The 18,140-nt window shown below is 42.5% G+C and overlaps 3 protein-coding genes across 5 annotated transcripts; 2 read left to right on the forward strand and 1 right to left on the reverse strand.

Moving 5' to 3' along the window:
- Positions 1–521: 521 nt before the first annotated feature.
- Positions 522–5,372, forward strand: LOC139633409 (uncharacterized). Its single transcript, XM_071499079.1, has 13 exons — positions 522–793; positions 1,122–1,241; positions 1,836–1,955; positions 2,109–2,228; positions 2,598–2,717; positions 2,841–3,049; positions 3,132–3,177; positions 3,255–3,388; positions 4,024–4,155; positions 4,277–4,391; positions 4,464–4,598; positions 4,698–4,823; positions 4,949–5,372. Exons 1-13 carry the CDS (start codon positions 595–597, stop codon positions 5,080–5,082), a joined length of 1,710 nt encoding a protein of 569 aa, XP_071355180.1. The 5' UTR covers positions 522–594; the 3' UTR covers positions 5,083–5,372.
- map7a (microtubule-associated protein 7a) lies at positions 5,210–12,347 on the reverse strand. Of its 3 annotated transcripts, none has more exons than XM_071499077.1 (15): positions 11,271–12,347; positions 10,544–10,648; positions 10,315–10,389; positions 10,038–10,201; positions 9,845–9,944; positions 9,544–9,660; positions 9,111–9,241; positions 8,868–9,010; positions 8,523–8,761; positions 8,264–8,441; positions 8,008–8,176; positions 7,750–7,854; positions 6,957–7,007; positions 6,581–6,809; positions 5,210–6,113 (listed from the first exon to the last, which is right to left on the reverse strand). In XM_071499077.1, exons 1-15 carry the CDS (start codon positions 11,392–11,394, stop codon positions 6,103–6,105), a joined length of 1,941 nt encoding a protein of 646 aa, XP_071355178.1. In that variant the 5' UTR covers positions 11,395–12,347; the 3' UTR covers positions 5,210–6,102. The 3 variants fall into 3 exon arrangements, with proteins under 3 accessions (XP_071355178.1, XP_071355177.1, XP_071355179.1); XM_071499076.1 differs by having other exon boundaries at positions 9,111–9,265; positions 11,271–12,346; XM_071499078.1 differs by lacking the exon at positions 9,544–9,660 and having other exon boundaries at positions 11,271–12,346.
- Positions 12,348–15,122: 2,775 nt separating this feature from the next.
- LOC139633410 (E3 ubiquitin-protein ligase TRIM39-like) lies at positions 15,123–17,141 on the forward strand. The gene is made up of 2 exons (XM_071499081.1): positions 15,123–15,266; positions 15,376–17,141. The coding sequence occupies exon 2, from the start codon at positions 15,393–15,395 to the stop codon at positions 16,791–16,793; it is 1,401 nt and encodes a 466-aa protein (XP_071355182.1). The 5' UTR covers positions 15,123–15,266; positions 15,376–15,392; the 3' UTR covers positions 16,794–17,141.
- Positions 17,142–18,140: the final 999 nt, after the last annotated feature.

Consider the following 18,140-nt stretch of genomic DNA (forward strand, 5'->3'; position numbering starts at 1 on the left):
TCACGTCCGTTACCATAGAAATAAAAAGTAAAACTCAGTAAAGTAAAATGCTATATAAATTAAAATTCCTTTTTTGGACTTTCTCTAATCTCTTAATCACTCTTATATTTTTGTTTTGATAATTTAATAATTATCATTTTAATAATCGCAGTTATTTATTCGAACATTTCCCACTTGTACACTTTTTTGTGCCTTTTTACGTGTTACATGTCAAAATAATTGGAAACCATTGACTTCATCTTTAACAATGCCCTGTATATTACCATCTTATCGTATATTTTCTTTATGTAAAATCTTACAAAATCTTAATTTTAAAATCAAAATAATAATGAGAGAAATTGTACTAAAATACTTGAGTAAATGTTCTTAGTTACTTTCCACCACTATAATTAAACTAATATTATATAATATTATTAAACTTTATGCAGAACATCATTTAGAAGACTTTTGCTTTTTAATGACAGTCGCGAAAAGTGTCTGAACAGCAGGAGGTGTGATTGACACTCCAGTCACCTGACGTCCTGGTGGGCGTGTCCATGTGCAGGTGTTATGTGAGGCAGGCAGGTGACAAATGTTCCTCTTCGAGATGCAGCCATGGCCTCTGGCCTTTGTCAGAACTGCTCACGACTTCTCAAAGAATTCGCTGCTCGGTTCAGGAAAGCCTGCAGAGAGTTTGAGCGAAAGATAAGGGACGTTTTCCGAGAGCTTTCTCAGTGCACCTGTTTCAGGAGTACACCTGAGCGCGTTTCCCTGAGGAGGACTCAGAAGCTACCCCCAGTGCACCTCCTGTATGGTAGGACGTCGACATGCATTATCTTTGTGTGTAGATATCACTGTTGTGGGAAGGAAGCACACCTGTTGTGGGAAGGAAGCACACCTGTATGCACCTGACCTGCCTTTTTTTACTTAGGAGCTGATATTGTGTAGATCTGTCATTCAAATGTAGGATATCAAACTAAGTTAAATCACCGGTGTCTTCAATTTATTCTGTTGTTTCATACATAGTATAACGTGTGTGGGATCTACAGAAATCATGTATGATATCAGATTAAAAGCGTTTGATGTTTGACTCAGTAGCTCTTCACGTTTTCACGTTTGATAACCAGTTTCTTCCTTCATAGATGATGACGCTCAACTGCTCAGTCAGGAAAGTCTGCAGGTACTGATCAGACTTGCAGCCTCAGAAAACACTGATCTACAGAAGACTGCAGCCATGTATTATTTACACCTCAGTCATCACAGTGAGTAAAGAAAACAACACACAAGCTGCACGATAGAAGTGACTTGCAGATCAGTGGCACATAAAATGAGAGCATTGTTTGCACCTCAGGTTTCTCATGTCACTCGCTGCTGAGATAAGCTCTCTAACGGGTAAGACCAGTATCATGCAAATTTTCAACTGTATTTTTTTCTCCAGGGTTGGCAGAGAATGCCCACACCTGGGCTTCAGTGCCACTATAAAGGAAAAATACAATAATTTTATTTTGAAATCCCACAATATTCTCATATAGAGGATTTTAATATTAACAGTTTGGTTTTCTTCTTTGTCAGATCATAGTGGTGATAAGCGAAGTACAGGTTATGTCCTGCAGTATGTAAATGGATGACTGTACATCATGTATTTGTATATAAAACATATTATATATAACATAATTATATTTTTTATAGTAGGTACAGATATATTCATTTCTAACATTTGTCTTTAGCTAATTAGACTGACATCTAATTTAGATTGTGTCCGACTTGTGCATCATCATTGTCTATTCTAAAACAACGGGCGAGAAGGTAAACTGACTCATGAAACAGATTTTTCTCTCTGTATTTGTGTGTCTCAGTGAAATCTCCCTTACCTGATGCCTTCATGGAGCCGGTCTTAGCTTTACTCCTATCAGCTGACCTGGATGTGCAAAAGACCATCTCTCTTGCCTTGGTCAATCTGTTAGCAAAGAATAATGGTAAGAGCTAAGATCATGTAAATACTGTTTTTCAATTCATGATCCTGAATCTCTCCTCTGTATTGTGTGACACAGTGTAACAGCTTCCACCTGAAATCTCTTTGTTTGTGTGGATCCGATGGTCACAATCACGTCCATAAAATCTGATTTCAGTGTGTAAAGAGTTGGTGATTGAAATGGGGATGCTGGTGCCCATACTGGAGTTGTTCCAGTCTGGTGATGCGACCGCTCAGTGTCACTCCTGTGCCTGCGTTGCCATGCTGGCCTCCTCAGGTCTGTGCAGAACTGACTGAGTCAATTACTCGGATTTGTGTGAAACCTTTAAAAAAATAAACATAAATGAAGATGCATATAGAAAACGTAGCAATCCGTACATTTGTACAGTATATTGTTCATTCTTCTGTCTGCTTCCTGTGTATGGGGCTACAGTAGACATTGATAGTGGGAGTTGACTGTTTGTATAAGGGGATGGGAATTAGATGCATGTTTCCAGACAGCGATTCCTATTTGCAGCATCTACGCTGAAGGAAGCCACTTTAGCTTGCACAAAACCTCATTGTGTGTATGATTGCAACAGTAGCATAGCTCTGTATCGATCAGCTGAGCATGTGTGTGTGCATGTTTTTCTTTGTTTTCATACAGAATCAAACAGAGATGCTCTCATGGTGGATGGCATCGTACCACTGCTGGCTTTAGCAAAATCCTACGACCCAAAGGTGCAGCAGAATGCAACCTGGGCTTTGTTGCACCTCACACAATCAGGTGGGACAATTTCCTTCGAATGTCACTGTTCACGTATTTTTCGTAAAGCCAAGAGCTGTTTTGTTCAAGTTCTTCCAGTGTCACTTTGCCAGAAATCCTAAACCTTCTCCTCTTTTTTTCCAGATTGGTCGACGAGGATCTTGTGTCATGCAGGAGCGATTCCTGTCTTGGTTCTTCTGCTGCAGTCCTCAGATTCAGAGGTTCAGTTTTGCAGCTGCAGTGCTCTCTGCAACATTGCTGCTATCCAGGACCATCACCCCAAGCTGCTCAGCATTGGGGGTCATTATTTGTTAAAGTCTCTTTTGACTCTCATGACTTCCTCTGTACAAAAGGTAACTGTGAACTTAAGTGGATGGATAGCTTAAATTTTAGGGAAACAATGTTTGATAAAAATACTTTTTCTTCCATTTTTAGAACTCAGCTCAAGCATGCAGATGCCTACAAATACTCTCAAATAATGGTAATTACACACAGTAATACACCTGAAATTGACATCATGTAGGTGCAGAAGATACTGTTTGTCACTTTTATGTGCAGTTCTGATCCAGGAACAGCTGATGGAGCTGGACTGTGTGTTGCCTCTGAAGGCGCTCCTGAAAGCCTCTACTGCAGTGTGGGCAGAGCCAGCCATAGCCCTCCTGTCTGTGCTGTCTGCACACCCACCAAACAATGTAGGATTTCCCACAAAACAGTATGACACTAATGCTGAAGTTGGTAACTACTGTACGTTAGAGCTGTGAAGTGGTTGATCATTTACTTTGATCTTGAGCTACAGTTCAGGCACATCAGTCACATCTCAGAAGTGACAGCAGGTATAAGGGAGCTATTTTATTAAAGGTCCCATGCTTAACACTTTTCTGGTGTTTTTTTTTTTTTTATCCATCAGAAGACATATTTGTGGTTTTAAGTAAAACCATCTGAGTGTAGTTTTACATCTCTCTCAGGCTCTAGAAACAACATGTCAGTCAGCCAATCAAAGAGAGGCTCTCAGCCTCTTTGATTGGCTGAGTGTTGGAGAAACCATTCCTGCAACGTTGGATGCCGGGTCCAGTTGGGCCGTGCTGGCGGCAAAGCTGAGGGTGGTGACTGTTGTGTTGTGACATCACATAGTTCAGGAAGTCCTGACAGCTCGTTTTAAGACACAGTTTTTGAATTTTGTCCATGGATTGCACACTTTGATACTGTCACAGTATTTATGCAGCACCTTGACCTGCTCTATAGTCAAAAAAGACATGGAAATGTCACCTCTGCAACAGAGGACCTTTAAAATCCAGATGTTGATAATATTTCTCTGGTCTGAATCCAGGAATTCCTCGTGAGTGAAGGACTGTTGGATGACATCGGTCTGCTGCTTCATCATCACAGGCCCAGCTCTGCTATAATCACACACAGCTGTGTGATAATCACTAACCTGTGTAGCTCTCGTGTGGGTCAGCAGGTACGCACAAGGCTACAACCCATGATTTCATGTCACATGTCCATAGTAAAAACACATGGATTGTGTTTGCACAGTGCCCGGGATGGATAAAGTCATGTTGAATGCCATCTTTGTTGTCTAGGCTATGATGGAAAGTTCGTGCTTATCAGGCCTCCTCTGGGCCCTTGTGTCTCCCGCCCTGCTCGATGAAACCTTGTTGCATGTGACATCGTGCTTACATCACCTGACGACCTGCGGTGAGTGACCTGGAGAGATAAATACTTATCCCTTCTAAATAATTTTTATATCTTAAAATGTCTTTGTTTCAGATCCACTTAGGTCCAACCTGTCGGCGACAATAACAGCAGAACAAGTTTCAGGACTGGTGAAGCTGTCTGGACAAATACAAAATCCTCTGTTGTCATATAACTGTGTAGCCATCATGAGCAAACTAGAAATGACTGGTAATATAATGTGAAAGTACAACCTACTGATACATAATGTGAAATAATCCTTTTTGTTGTGTATTATTTTACAATGACTTTATGATGCTGTTCTCGTAGAGGAGGTCATCAGGTTGCTGAGACCTCACTACACGACTATGTCGGAGTACCTGTTGGTGTTTCTCAAAATGAAAGATGTTCAGTTCCAACAGCTTGGCATAGTTACAATATTCAACCTCAAGAAAGGTTTGTATGGGAACTACAGCCAGTTTGATCTTCTGATTATAGCAGATGTCCATAAGCCGATCTGAAATGGTCATCCATTGTATGTCTCGAGCTCTTAGCCTGCTTTGTGCCGTCTTCCTCTGCAGATGGAGACTTTTCCTCTGTGCTGGCGGACAGTGAGCTGGAGGTCCAGCTCAGGAAGGTGCACGCACAGACAGAGGAAACCAGACGGCTGCTGCAAATGATTCAGCCTCTTTCTCCATCCTCTGTTAACCCTTGACCCCTGACTGTATGAAGCGTTTACAACGTTTTTATATCGCCTTTGATGTACTAATGTGTTATATTTTTTACTTCATTGTTTTCATGTTACTTACAGTCAACGTGTCAACTGAGAAACAAGGCAGAGACGCAGCATAGTATCAACTTTAATCAAATATGGCATATTTTAACTTCTCAACAAGTTCAACAAGTGATAGTTATAAGCAATACTTAAACTATAAGATCAAATATTTATGATCAGATACAATTGTTTTTATATGCTTTTATCATAATAAACTCATTTAACCTCCACGTCTCAAAATCTGCTCTGTTAAGTGATTGCGCAATATCAAACACAGCAAGTGGCAGTGCAATAAACGCTTTGTGCATTGTATTTCTGAAACGGCGCTCACAAAACTGAAGCAAAGTCTTTGGAAAACTAAGTTCCTTAGCAGCTTTGAAATATGTGATTGCTATACGTCACAAAATCAAAGGGTAAGATAGGAATTTATATAGAAAACAAACTTTCACTAACACCCTAAACTCTTGTGTTCTTACGCACAAAACAGCAACATGAGCCAGTCTAATTCCACAGTGACAAAACTGAGGAAGGAAAAAGTGCTTAGGTAGCAAGAAATATCAGGAATAAGCAATGAAGCATATGGCTAACGTGGCCGTTTGAATGGCTATTCCTAGTATTTCACAGAGGCATCACTCTCCATAACTGATATAAACTGCATTTGCCTGCAAGCTATCATTACCGCTGTCTATTTCTACTGTTTGGTTTTTTTTTGATAGTCATTATTACTTCAGAAATCTGGTGTACTGAAGAAATTAAAATCTAACTTGCCCAACACGTGCCACTGGTTACACACACAGAGAAGTGACCAAACGCTGACGACCTCAGGGAGGCAAGGCTGGAATTTTACATGCTCTTTCAAAGTGCTGAAGAAGGGCAGCGAGCTGGCTGTACCACAGGGATTCCCGTCTTCACAGAGAAATCACAGCTCTCCATCAAAGTCTTTGCCCACTCTGCAGGTGCTCAGATAACCTCTGAAGAAGGAAGACAAAAGACAAAAGAAGATATCAAATGAAATGTTTGAGAGCAGCTGTGATGCAGTGTTAGATCTTTCATTAAAGAGGTGTCGCCAGGGTAGGAAACTTCTTCTTTTATCCATCATTTGCTTAAATACTGGCTTTCAACATTTCACCAATGCTTCACTCTTGTTAACAGCCTCATTGGATTTCATGCTTTGGTTTCCATACTGCTGCAGGGCACACTGCCTGCACAGATCACATTTTAGAATGAATGAATGATACTGATTGTGTGGTCTGTAGACACCGTCATGGCCTTTTACAGCTTAATTAGGAACAAACATGGAGAATGATGAAACATGTCCGAGAGTTTCTACATGCTTGACTTCTTTTAACTTGTTAGCGGGAGCCAGACGTTGTCAGACTGCCTGGTTGTTGGTGTGTTTCCCACCATGAGGACGAATCATGTGCTGTTTGTGTCTCACCTGCCCGTTGGTGGGTCTGGATTTCCTCCAGGCCTGTGAGCGTTCTGAGAGACCTGCGCTCTTTGAAGGCCACGACAGGCACCATGTCCTCCTCGTTCTTCAGCCCCAGCTGTGAGGACTTAGTTCCCACTGGCAGCTTGACAGCATCTTCTATAGTGCCATTGTGCACAGGCTCTGTGTTTTCCTTTGGTTGGGCTTCCTTTGGCAAGATCCTCACTGGTGCAGACTTCTGTGTTGAAAACAATTAACTAACTTAGTCAAGGACAAGCTGCATGGCTTTTAGAAGTGAGGCTGGTTAGTCATTAGGTGATGGTGGACGTGCGTCATAGGGACCCTGGGGAAATGTACTTTTTAAAAACTGAGCAGTTTATCTCACCGTATCTGGAGAATCTGTCCTTCTGGTTCTCCGCATGATCTCCTCAAGTCGCTGGAAAAAAGCACAGCTTTCATTAACGCTGTCACTGAAGGCTTTGTGAGGACATTCAGTCAGTGTTTGATATTTTTGATTTTGATGATGAAAGATAATGCATGGGTGTGTATAATTTGGAAAAGGAAACAAACAAAATCCCAGATGTGTTTTAACATTAAAACATAAAAAAACAATGTGTTCATCCCCAATATTATTCATTAACATGCAGTTCAGCTCAAACTTCTACATCAGCCTCAGTCTGAAGCAAGATCACAGGATCCTGATGCAGCTTCTCTGTCACATATTTCTGGACACTAACTTTTGGAAATCCATCCTTGACACTCAAGCGTATGTGAGTCCCCACTGAGTGCACGCTTTGGGCTGGATCATTTGAACTGGTCTGGAACAATGTGATGGAAGTGGAAGGACCTGCTGCCACCAGTGGAAACCAAGTTAAAGAGTGAAGAGGTCTTTAAATTGCATTAGATTCAGTTAGCAAAGGTTCTTTATTCAATTAAAGGCTCAAGCCTGAAATTCTAAGCAGATAAATTGAATCTATAAAGTATTTCTTTACCAATTATTTATTGTTTTTGCCGTTTGCTTACTTACTTCTACCTTCATTTATTTTAACCTTGCATATATTTACTGCAGTCTGTCTTACTGTCTGGCTCGTTTGGTTTTTGTAAGCAAAATTATATTTGTTTGCTTATGTTGTGTACAATATAAAAAAATCTATAGTAGTAACTTTTTATCTGGTCACCTTTTTTCTTGCTTGGCGATCTGCCTCTTCCTTCTGTGCGAGGACCTCTCGTTCTTGTTTCAGCTGCTCTGCTTTCGCCCTCTCTCTGGCTTGCTCCTCCTCCCTCTGTGTAAAAACACAGAGCAGACACAGAACATTTTGTAAGAATCATCCAATGCGATTAACTGAGAATAAAAGGAACAAGCAGAAACATCCATTAGAACAGAGCCGTGCAACCTAACCTCGCTGAGTGCTGGCAGAGCAAATGTTTGCACTGACCTGTTTCTGCAGAAGGGCGGCTTCCCTCATGGCCTGAGCTCTCTCTTCCTCAGCTCGTCTCTGCTCCTCCTCCTCCCGTCTCCTCTTCTCCTCTATGAGACGCTGAGCCTCGGCCTGCTGTCGCGCTCGCTCCTCTGCCCTCCTGCGCTCCAGTTCCTCCCGACTCCGCCTGGACATGTCATAAATTGCAAATTGTGACGGTATCAGTGGCCTGCTACTGCACTGCTTCTGTCTCGTAGGTGGACATGATTTTTACCTTTCTGCCTCCTCTCTCTGCAGGCGCTCCTGCTCCTCTCTCTCCCGTTGTAGTCGGGCCTCTCTCCTCTTTTCAGCCAGGAGACGAGAGGCCTCCTCTCGGTCTGTAGTCCCAGCCGAGGGCCTGTTCACAACTTCAGGAGGCTTTGGAGCTGGATGAGGAGGCATCCTGGAAGAACCTGATGAGAAATAATATCAACATCAACATATATCTGAAGCACTTCCTGCACCTTTGTTTCAAGCATTTTTCAGTAGCTTACTTTCATCTCCCGTTGGTCTGGCAGCAGCCTCTCTCTTTGTGTCGGGCAGGTTCAAACAAGGGGTCTCTGGTGCTTTTTTATCCCCCGTTTTCTCTCTCGGACCATCAGCTGATGTCCTGACAGGCCTGGAGTTACCAGGAGCGAGGGCGGTACTACAAACAGCAACATCTTCCTCAGGGACTGATGGGAGCTCGAGCTGCAGCGGGGTGGAATGTCTGCTGAGTGATCTACGCGGGGTCCTTTAAGATCCAACAGAACAGAGCAAATGTCCCACTTTGTTGACATTACTGTGACCATGTAGTGAATGTGCTCGTGAAGGAACTGGTGCACACAAATTTGACCTACCGTTCAGGAGAGGGGGAGGGGGAGGCTGTTCTGCTTTGTTTAACTGCGGCTGGTTTCACGCTGGGTTTGACGGCAGGTGATCTGATGTTTGAGCCACAGTTTGACTTCGTCTTATTGGCATCTTTCTGTCTCGCTGCCTTAATCTAAACCAAAGAGAAGGACAGAAAAAGGACTGAAAACACAAATCCTAAAAATAATCATCATCATATATTATTTAGCAGCCAAAGGAACAGCTAGGTTTACCTGTGCCAGATTGAAGCTTCTGTTGTTGGGACTGGGGGAGGCAAATGGCCTGTGTTGGACCGAACCAGAGTGCTGCTGGGGTTTGAGAGGGATGGTGGTGGTGCTGGTGGAATTCATGGAGTGGAATGAAACTGCACGGCGACAAACATGGACAACTGAGCCAGTGTTTTGTGCCATAATTATGGGAAAATTGGAGAAATGTGCACGAATGTGTGGAAACAGTGAAAAAGGATGGAAGAGTGGAGCAGTGCGTCAACAGAGAGGAAAATGAGCAGCGTTAGTAACCAAAGGGCCTGGAAGAGTCAGCTGTGGTAGCAATGTAGTTGTCGCTGTAGTGTCTTACAATTGCACTACAAACCATTAGCACTGCATTGTCATTATATTAAAGCAAATGAGTAGATTATGTTATCAGGAGGGTGGAGGAGGGCAGTACCTTCTTCTCCTGACTGGCAGCCAGCACTCTTGCTCCTGGCCAGGTAAGAGCAAGTGGGGGTAAGGAGGCGACTGACCAAGTTCTTCTCCCATGATGTCAGTGGTAAGCGACGTGGAGCTACCATATTGATCAGTATAAAGTTTCAAAGTGCAGCAAAAACAAGAGATAAGCAACGCCACGAATCAATGTGTTAAGATACAGTATGTTACAAAGAGAACAGATACTGTTAAGTGTGGTGTTATGAGTTCAGAAAGCTTATGTTAAAGGAGCAGAAAAAGGAAGCACATTCATCTCTACTCACTATTCCTGGTGGCTTTCCTTCCTCGTGGGTTTTGACTGAGATTCTGATGGGCCCTCTCGCTCTTCTCTAAGGTCTTGCGGACGGCAGATTCGTACCGCTCCTTGATTCAGGGAAATGAATGTTATTGTTACTCAATCCAGTGCTGTGAAATGAATAATACATTTTTTTTCTGATTTCCACCATCATAACTCACTTTCTCCTCCTTCAGTCTCTGCTTGCGCTTCTCCTCCACGGCAGCACGCCTCATCTCCTCTTTGAGCCGCTGCTCCTGGAGTTTCTTTTTACGCTCCTGCAGCTGTTGTTCATAGTAGCGCCTGGCCCGCTGCTCCCGCTCCAACCTGCTCAGCTCCCGGGAGGCTGGGGGGGAGAAGGGAACCAATATAAATAGATTTATGCTCATCTTTTTTAGAAATTGAGGACAGTGCATTAAGAGTGATGTATGAATCCTACCACCACAGGAGCTCACATACCAAGCAACTTCTCTTGCTCTTCTCTTCTTTCTCGTGCTGCTTTCAGCCTCTCATCAACATTTTGTCCATTAGCCACTAGAATGCCAAAACAGTACTTTGTAGTCACTGGTTTGATGCCACACATTATATAAAGGCAGTGTGTAAAGGACATGATCTGGTGCTCTAATAACATGACATCAGGCTGACTTAGAGTGAGTGTGAGCCCAGGTGAGAGAGAGCTGTATCAAACCTGCAGTGACCCGTGGAGAAACTGTGGTGCAGATTTGGGCAGGCTTGTGGACAGGACAGGCTGCCTTCCTGGCCTGTGTATTAGGTTTGATATAAGAGCCATTCTCTGGAAGTGAGGGAAAAAATATGCATGTTATTCACATTTTTTTTCCTCATAGTCAATATTTTTTTGGGATTTTCTACAATGTGTAAACATACATAAGGTTCGAAACCCTAAATGTATGTTTTAGTGCAACAAATGATATGAAGCAGCTGTTACATATAAACCATAAAAACCAATCATCTCGAAGAATCTGTCCCAAATGCTGTTATGGCCGTAGGGTCAGCTACAGATGAAAGAGCCATTATAAACAGCAACAGGAAAAGTCAAGTCACAGACACAAGACTGAAGAGTAATCAGTGTAAACGCACAAGAGGAAAAAAATATCACATGAACCTGAATGTATTCCTTTAGGGCTGACAACATCAGGACGCCGATTATTCTATGTCTATTATGTAATCTGCGTCTACAGATGCCCCCTCGTTCTCTCTCGTTTATGGTGCTCAATAACAAACTGATTTCACAGGGGGAATATATAATCTGTATACTCTACTCATGCGTCATCAAAATGATCAGATGATCCTGTGTTTGCGAGCTATAGTCACTCTGGCTTTGCTTCAAGGAAAGGCTTGTTTAGAATAGTTACTAATCAAAAAACCCTTTTAAAACAAGGACAATTACTACTAACCGGCTCTTTCAAATCCATTCTTCTTCCTTTGACTCTCAATGATACGTGAAGAAAGTGGTCCCTGCGATGGAGGGATGACACTCTGTTTCTTCTGCACAGCCATGCTAGGTATTGAGCCTGGCATACCAACGCTCACACTCAAAACCCCCCCTCCTTTCTCTCCTCCTTTTCCTCCTCCTCCTCCGAATTTCTATTTCAAGATGCCTTCGGGTTCTCGCTGTCAGAGAGCTGTGCAGGGGACTGCCTCCTGCATCAGCTGCTTGTCCATCTGTGCCTTAAAAACCAAGAGAGTGAAAAGCAAGAAGCATCCAGTTGTACGCTTGTCCAGTGGGCTGAGGATAATTTAAGGCAAAGCTATTCACAAAGGAAATTTTCTCTAGTCTCCTTTAAGGTTAAGGAGGTCTGGAGAGATTCTGATCCTCAAAGAGTCTCGTCTATAAAAAGGCGACACCCCCTTTAAAGATCTCACCCTTGTGAGCTGCTCCGCTTTACTTTCACATAATATAGCTGTGTCACTTTAACTCCCCCACCACACTGCCTGCTTCCGAGATGGAAGTGGACGAAGGGATGTAGTGTTTTGTGGAGACAGGAAAAAAAATGGAAGCACAGCTGAGAGCCTGTGCCCATGAATAATTAGCTTGGCAACAGTGATATAATATTCAGTGACATACATTGCTTAGACATTAACCTGCTCTGATGTAATTAGTGATCTCATTTTATGTGGTAAAATGTGATTCCCTCTCCCCCATGATTCTTCCTTTGAATGAAATGGTCTGACCACTAGATGGAGAACTTTCTGTCTAGAGGACAGGCTGAAGTCAGCCATGCCCCTTCATGACTAAAGCTATATTCACATAAATCTAAAAGCCTCACCAAAATAAGGTCATTCAAAAATATAATTATCTCTTCCTCTGTTCCTGAATGTGCCTATTAACTTGACTGATCTGATGTAAACCACTCCCCAGTGCCCTCTTTGACCGAAAATGCCCGATATGGCCAGTAGAGTTATGAACATAAGTTTTATTTTATGTATAACTAAAGCCAATTATCTTCAGAAAATAAAATCTAAAAAGTTTGGAAACAAAACGGCATCATCATTCAATAACTCTCACATATAAATATCAGTAGGATGCATTGTTGAACAAATACGTTTATCTTTCTTGTCATTTGAAGATTAACTAACAAATTCATAAGTCAACAGACAGAAAATGAATTGGTAACATTGTGATAATTAATTCATCATTTAAGTTTATTTTAACTCTCTGGCTTCATCTTCATTATTGTTTGGTTTTGCTGTTTTTTTTGTCTATGATTGTAAACTACATTTTTTTGGTTGATTTCAGTTGGTCAGATGATTTTAGACGAGCGGCTTAGACAAGAATCACTTACTTGTCTCTTTGAAGTGATTCATTGACACGATCACCTCCTTCTCTGTCCTGCTCCACAAACTCAACACCCTCCACTCTCCAGAGGCTGTCGCTGCTGTTATGACAAATATGGAAGTAAGGTAATCATCATTATTGACTACAATCATGATGGTAACTGATATCTTCTTGTCCACATAGCCTACATGATACACAGGGGATCTGTCAATATCAGGAATCACAACACTCCACTCTAGTTTACTCCTCCTTCCATCCACACCCTGAGGAAAACCCTGTGGTGCAGGAAATCACTCTGCGTTTCTTTTTCCCTTTATGGGATTTTTTGTGACATATTTTACTCTGATACAAAATAAAGGCATTTTAACAATACTCTTGGCTCCATGCAAGTGTGCCTGATGTAAACCCAGTAGCTTCCCTGTGTCTCGGGTGTAACTATGTTTTTAACTGACTTATAACGAACATATTATTTCTGGTTTTGTCTAATTTGATACAAAGTGCAGCTTGTTACGAGTGAATGAGATTTGTATCTGCGAAATAAATCTTCATCAAAACTTCAAGTTTGTACATTTGTACAAGACATTTCCATTTGAAAAAAAATGAACTAAACTATGCGAGTAAAACCTGAACAAGTGATATCAGAGACACTGAGAGAAGCGCTTTGGTCAACATCTGTGATCAGACACAGAGCAGAAAACCGCAAAACTTGATGCTCAAAATTCCTACAAAGTTTGTAACACTGAGGTTATGAGTTGAACTTTGACCCCATTTTTAAACCTGAACCTAACTGGAGTCCAATCAGAGGGCAGGTGGCTCTGATACCTTAACCTCCACTGCAGATTCAAGCCAGAGCCACCTGCCCCGTGACTGGACTCTGCTGTGTGATTAGATTGTCACTGTCCAACCAGATTCAGGTGTAAAAATAGGGTCAAGGGTCAGACACTGTGTGGGAACTTTGAGCACCAACTTTTACAGTTTCCTGCTTCGTATCTGTTCATAGACGTTGACAATTCTTTCAGCGTCTGTGTGTTACCTCGCTGCTGATATCAGTCGTTCAGATTTCAGTCCAAATACAAATCTCTTCTACACAAGCACAATTTCTTCACATGGACAAACTTGAATTACTTGTGCTGATTTACTTCACAGGTTTTACAAATGTTGATTTACAATTGCATTTGGAATTGTTTGTGAATATCACCGTAGCAGTTCAGATCCTTTTGACTCCAGTTTGAGCCTTCACAGGTGTGGGGTGTAGTCATGCCCACAACTTGCAATTTCCTGCTGGTCGTGCTCCATCATTTTCAAAAGATGGGGCCACACACAGCTCCAACTGCAGATACTGTCGACAGGAATCCTGGATATAAGATATAAACAGGTTCCTTTGAGTGAAAGGACGACTTTAAAATGTTCTGAGGCCTGCAGGTCAAATTACTCTGTCCATGAAAAGATCATAAAAGATTGATCATCCATTTAAAACTCTATGTACAAAAGTGAAAGCTGACTAATATATATGTTGCAGTTTGAGGACAAGCAGCAGAGGTGACATTTAAAGGAGCTGGAGTTAACAACAGCTTGACTCACACGACATTTCTCAACATAAAGCAGGATGTGTTAAACCTTGGTTGTGGTTTGTGTGGTGCCAATGAAAATGAGAGAGATGAGATTACCATTAGCTGGTATTGGCATTGATATTACCATTACCATCAGCTAACATGGGCATTAGCTGGCATCTCAAGTGTCAGTTCATCATAAATGCTGAATGTTCATTCATTCCTGTTTTTTATCAACGTAATTAAATATTCTGTTGACCACAAGAGGCTGCTGTTGTCCACAGGAGGATGGAGTTTCAGCAGCAGTTTGTTGGACTGGATTTCAGCTGGATGTGGTTTTAATAGTTTTACTTGTGTATAGACTTTATTTTATTGCTTCAATAAATATATAATGATCATTTTGTCCTTTATAATTAGACTTATCAATGTTTAATGTTCTGCTTGTTCAGTTTGTCTGTTTAACCAGAACGTTGTGTTATTGTGGTTGGAGGGAGGGTTTCCGTTTCTGTGGCCTAAATGTTTGTTCTGTTTATTCAACATGAACAAAAAGATAAAGAGATGTAATAATGTCAGTGTCTGATTTTGAAGAACTTCATCACAAATGAACATTTTCTGGTCAAAACCTCAGATTTCTTTGTTTTCAGATCTGCTCTCTGTAGCTAACAGCCTCTGGAGCCCGATACAATCTGTAGGTACTGAAGCTGACACTGAACTCCATTCAAAAAACACTGAATTATGAAAAAACTGCTGCTGAAACAAGCAAAAATAAAGACAAACTTCAACACAAAGATCTGACACATTTAGTTTGTTCTGACTTTACAAACAGAGCTGCTGCACCAAATGTCTGGTGTTTGACAAATCTCCACCTCTCATCTGACTCACCCGAGACAAACCAGGAAACATTTTGCACTTTGTCACTAAAGAGACACAGAGTGAAGAAGAGACGATCAGATTCACCTTCAGACCAAAGCAACAACTTCCTGTGAGTGAGTCCAGCTACAGGAGAGAAAAGAGGAAAACTACAACACTGCTGCTTCAACCTGCTGACGCTCCACACACTGAAGGTGAGTTTGACCAAAACCAGGACTCAGAGTCAAAGTGACCTTCAGTGAAGTTAGTAGAGGGGGGAGGGGAGCCATGACTGACTGGACTTTCTGTCTGCTGTGTTTTCAGCTTCACTCACAGACTAAATGGCTTCCAGATCAGAGGAGGATCTCTGCTGTCCGGTCTGTCATCAGGTCTTTACAGATCCTGTTGTTCTGTCATGTAGCCACAGCTTCTGTAAAGACTGTCTGAAGAGCTGGTGGAGAGAGAAACCACAACGACCGTGTCCAGTTTGTCAGAGAAGATCTTCAAAGTCAGAACCACCTTGTAACCTGGTGTTAAAGAACCTGTGTGAGTCCTTCTTACAGGAGAGAGATCAGAGATCTTCAGAGGCTCTCTGCAGTCTGCACTCTGAGAAACTCAAACTCTTCTGTCTGGACCATCAGCAGCCAGTGTGTCTCGTCTGTCTGAATTCAGAGACACACACCAACCACAGATTCAGACCCATCGATGAAGCTGCTCGACAACACAAGAAGAAACTTCAGGAAACTCTGGAGCCCTTAAAGGAGAAGTTAAAGGGTTTTGAACAAGTTCAAGTGAAGTTTGATCAAACAGCAGAACACATTAAGGTCCAGGCCCGACACACAGAGAGGCAGATTAAGGAGCAGTTTAAGAAGCTTCACCAGTTTCTAGAAGAGGAAGAGGAGGCCAGGATGGCTGCACTGAGGGAGGAAGAGGAGCAGAAGAGTCAGATGATGAAGGAGAAGATGGAGGCTCTGAGCAGAGAGATAGCAGCTCTTTCAGACACAGTCAGAGCCACAGAGGACGAGCTGAGAGCTGAAGACGTCTCATTCCTGCTCAACTACAAGGCTGCAGTGGACAGAGTCCAGCAGCGCCCCCTGCTGGATGATCCCCAGCTGGGCTCAGGAGCTCTGATAGACCAGGCCAAACACCTGGGCAACCTGACCTTCAACATCTGGAGCAAGATGAAGGACATGGTCTCCTACAGTCCTGTGGTTCTGGACCCAAACACTGCTGGTCCAGGACTCATCCTGTCTGAAGATCTGACCAGTGTGAGACGAGGAGAGAAACAGCAGCTTCCTGACAATCCAGAGAGGTTTGGTTATTATGACTGGTCTGTCCTGGGCTCTGAGGGTTTTAACTCAGGGACTCACAGCTGGGATGTTGAGGTTGGAGACAATACATTCTGGTTACTGGGTGTGTTTGCAGAGTCTGTGCAGAGGAAGGGAGACAACATAGAGTCTGGATTATGGGAAATAATGTTTGATGGAAGTAAATACTTAGCATTGTCACCATCAGATCCAGACACTGATCTCTCAGTGCAGAAAAAGCTCCAGAGGATCAGAGTGAATCTGGACTGGAACAGAGGAAAACTGTCGTTCTCTGATCCTGATACTAACACACACATACACACCTTCACACACACTTTCACTCACAAGATGTTTCCATTCATTTACACTAGTGATAAACTCCCAGTGAAGATGTTTCCTGTGAAGGTCTCTGTGACAGTGGAACAGAGCAGTTAGAGATAAAGAGGATGATTATATTTATAATGTGGTTTATTTCTTAAAGGGAAAAGTCAGTGAATTGAACCTGTTAAACTGCACCTGTCCTCCTGCTGCCTCATTATTCCAAAGCTTCATTTATTTCTCTTTCACTTCTCACTGCTTTTTATTTCCTTTTTCTTCTTCTGTGGTTTAACAATCTGCTTTTTCTTTCTGTTGTCGACCTTTTCATATGAGTAAAATGGTTTCACAAGTTTTCTGATCAGACATGAAAAGTGATTCATGTTTAATTACACATATCAAATGTTTCAAATATAAAGAATCTGTACATATAAAATGTTCTGATATACACTCACCGGCCACTTTTGACGCAAATATTTAATCAGCCAATCACATGGCAGCAACTCAATGCATTTAGGTATGTAGACATGGTCAAGACGACCTGCTGAAGTTCAAGCTGAGCATCAGAACGGGGAAGAAAGGTGATTTAAGTGACTTTAAACGTGGCATGGTTGTTGGTGCCAGATGGGCTGGTCTGAGTGTTTCAGAAACTGATGATCTACTGGGATTTTCCTGCACAAACATCTCTAGTGTTTACAGAGAATGGTCTGAAAAAGAGGAAATATCCAGTGAGCAGCAGTTCTCTGGGAGAAAATGCCTTGTTGATGCCAGAGGTCAGAGGAGAATGGTCAGACTGCTTCTAGCTGATAGGAAGGCAACAGTCACTTAAATAACCACTCGTTACAACCAAGGTCTGCAGAAGAGCATCTCTGAACACACAACACGTGGAACCTTGAAGCAGATGTTCTACAGCAGCAGAAGACCACACCGGGGGCCACTCCTGTCAGCTCAGAACAGGAAACTGAGGCTACAGTTCATACAGGCTCAACAAAACTGGACAATTGAAGACTGGAAAAACGTTGCCTGGTCTGATGAGTCTCCATTTCTGCTGCGACATTCGGATGGTAGGGTCAGAGGTCAACAACATGAAAGCATGGCTCCATCCTGCCTTGTATCAATGGTTCAGGCTGGTGGTGGTGGTGTAATGGTGGTGGGGGGGGGGGGGGGGGGGGGGGGGGGGTATTTTCTTTGCACACTTTGGGCCCTTAGTACCAACTGAGCATCGTTTAAACGCCACAGCCGACCTGAGCATTGTTGCTGACCATGTCCATCCCTTTATGACCACAGTGAACCATCTTCTGATGCTGCTTCCAGCAGGATAACGCTCCATGTCACAAAGCTCAGATCATCTCAAACTGGTTTCTTGAACATGACGATGAGTTCATTGGACTCAAATGTCCTCCACAGTCACCAGATCTCAGTCCAGTAGAAAACCTTTGGGATGTGGTGGAACAGGAGATTCACATC

Source organism: Trachinotus anak, unplaced genomic scaffold, assembly GCF_046630095.1.
Source record: "Trachinotus anak isolate AG129_WGS33_773 ecotype Australia unplaced genomic scaffold, CSIRO_AGI_Tana_v1 ptg000015l, whole genome shotgun sequence".
In the NCBI taxonomy this organism is placed as follows: domain Eukaryota; kingdom Metazoa; phylum Chordata; class Actinopteri; order Carangiformes; family Carangidae; genus Trachinotus; species Trachinotus anak.

Excerpts from the sequence above, each read along its gene's own strand:
- LOC139633409 (XM_071499079.1), top strand. The coding sequence starts at position 595 with ATGGCCTCTGGCCTTTGTCAGAACTGCTCACGACTTCTCAAAGAATTC. Across the intron at positions 794-1,121 it reads CCCAGTGCACCTCCTGTATG|ATGATGACGCTCAACTGCTC; the intron begins GTAGGACGTCGA and ends CTTCCTTCATAG. Across the intron at positions 4,824-4,948 it reads AATATTCAACCTCAAGAAAG|ATGGAGACTTTTCCTCTGTG; the intron begins GTTTGTATGGGA and ends CTTCCTCTGCAG.
- map7a (XM_071499076.1), bottom strand. The coding sequence starts at position 11,394 with ATGCCAGGCTCAATACCTAGCATGGCTGTGCAGAAGAAACAGAGTGTC. Across the intron at positions 10,390-10,543 it reads TTCTCCACGGGTCACTGCAG|TGGCTAATGGACAAAATGTT; the intron begins GTTTGATACAGC and ends TTGGCATTCTAG. Across the intron at positions 8,762-8,867 it reads CCCTCCCCCTCTCCTGAACG|GACCCCGCGTAGATCACTCA; the intron begins GTAGGTCAAATT and ends TGGATCTTAAAG.
- LOC139633410 (XM_071499081.1), top strand. The coding sequence starts at position 15,393 with ATGGCTTCCAGATCAGAGGAGGATCTCTGCTGTCCGGTCTGTCATCAG.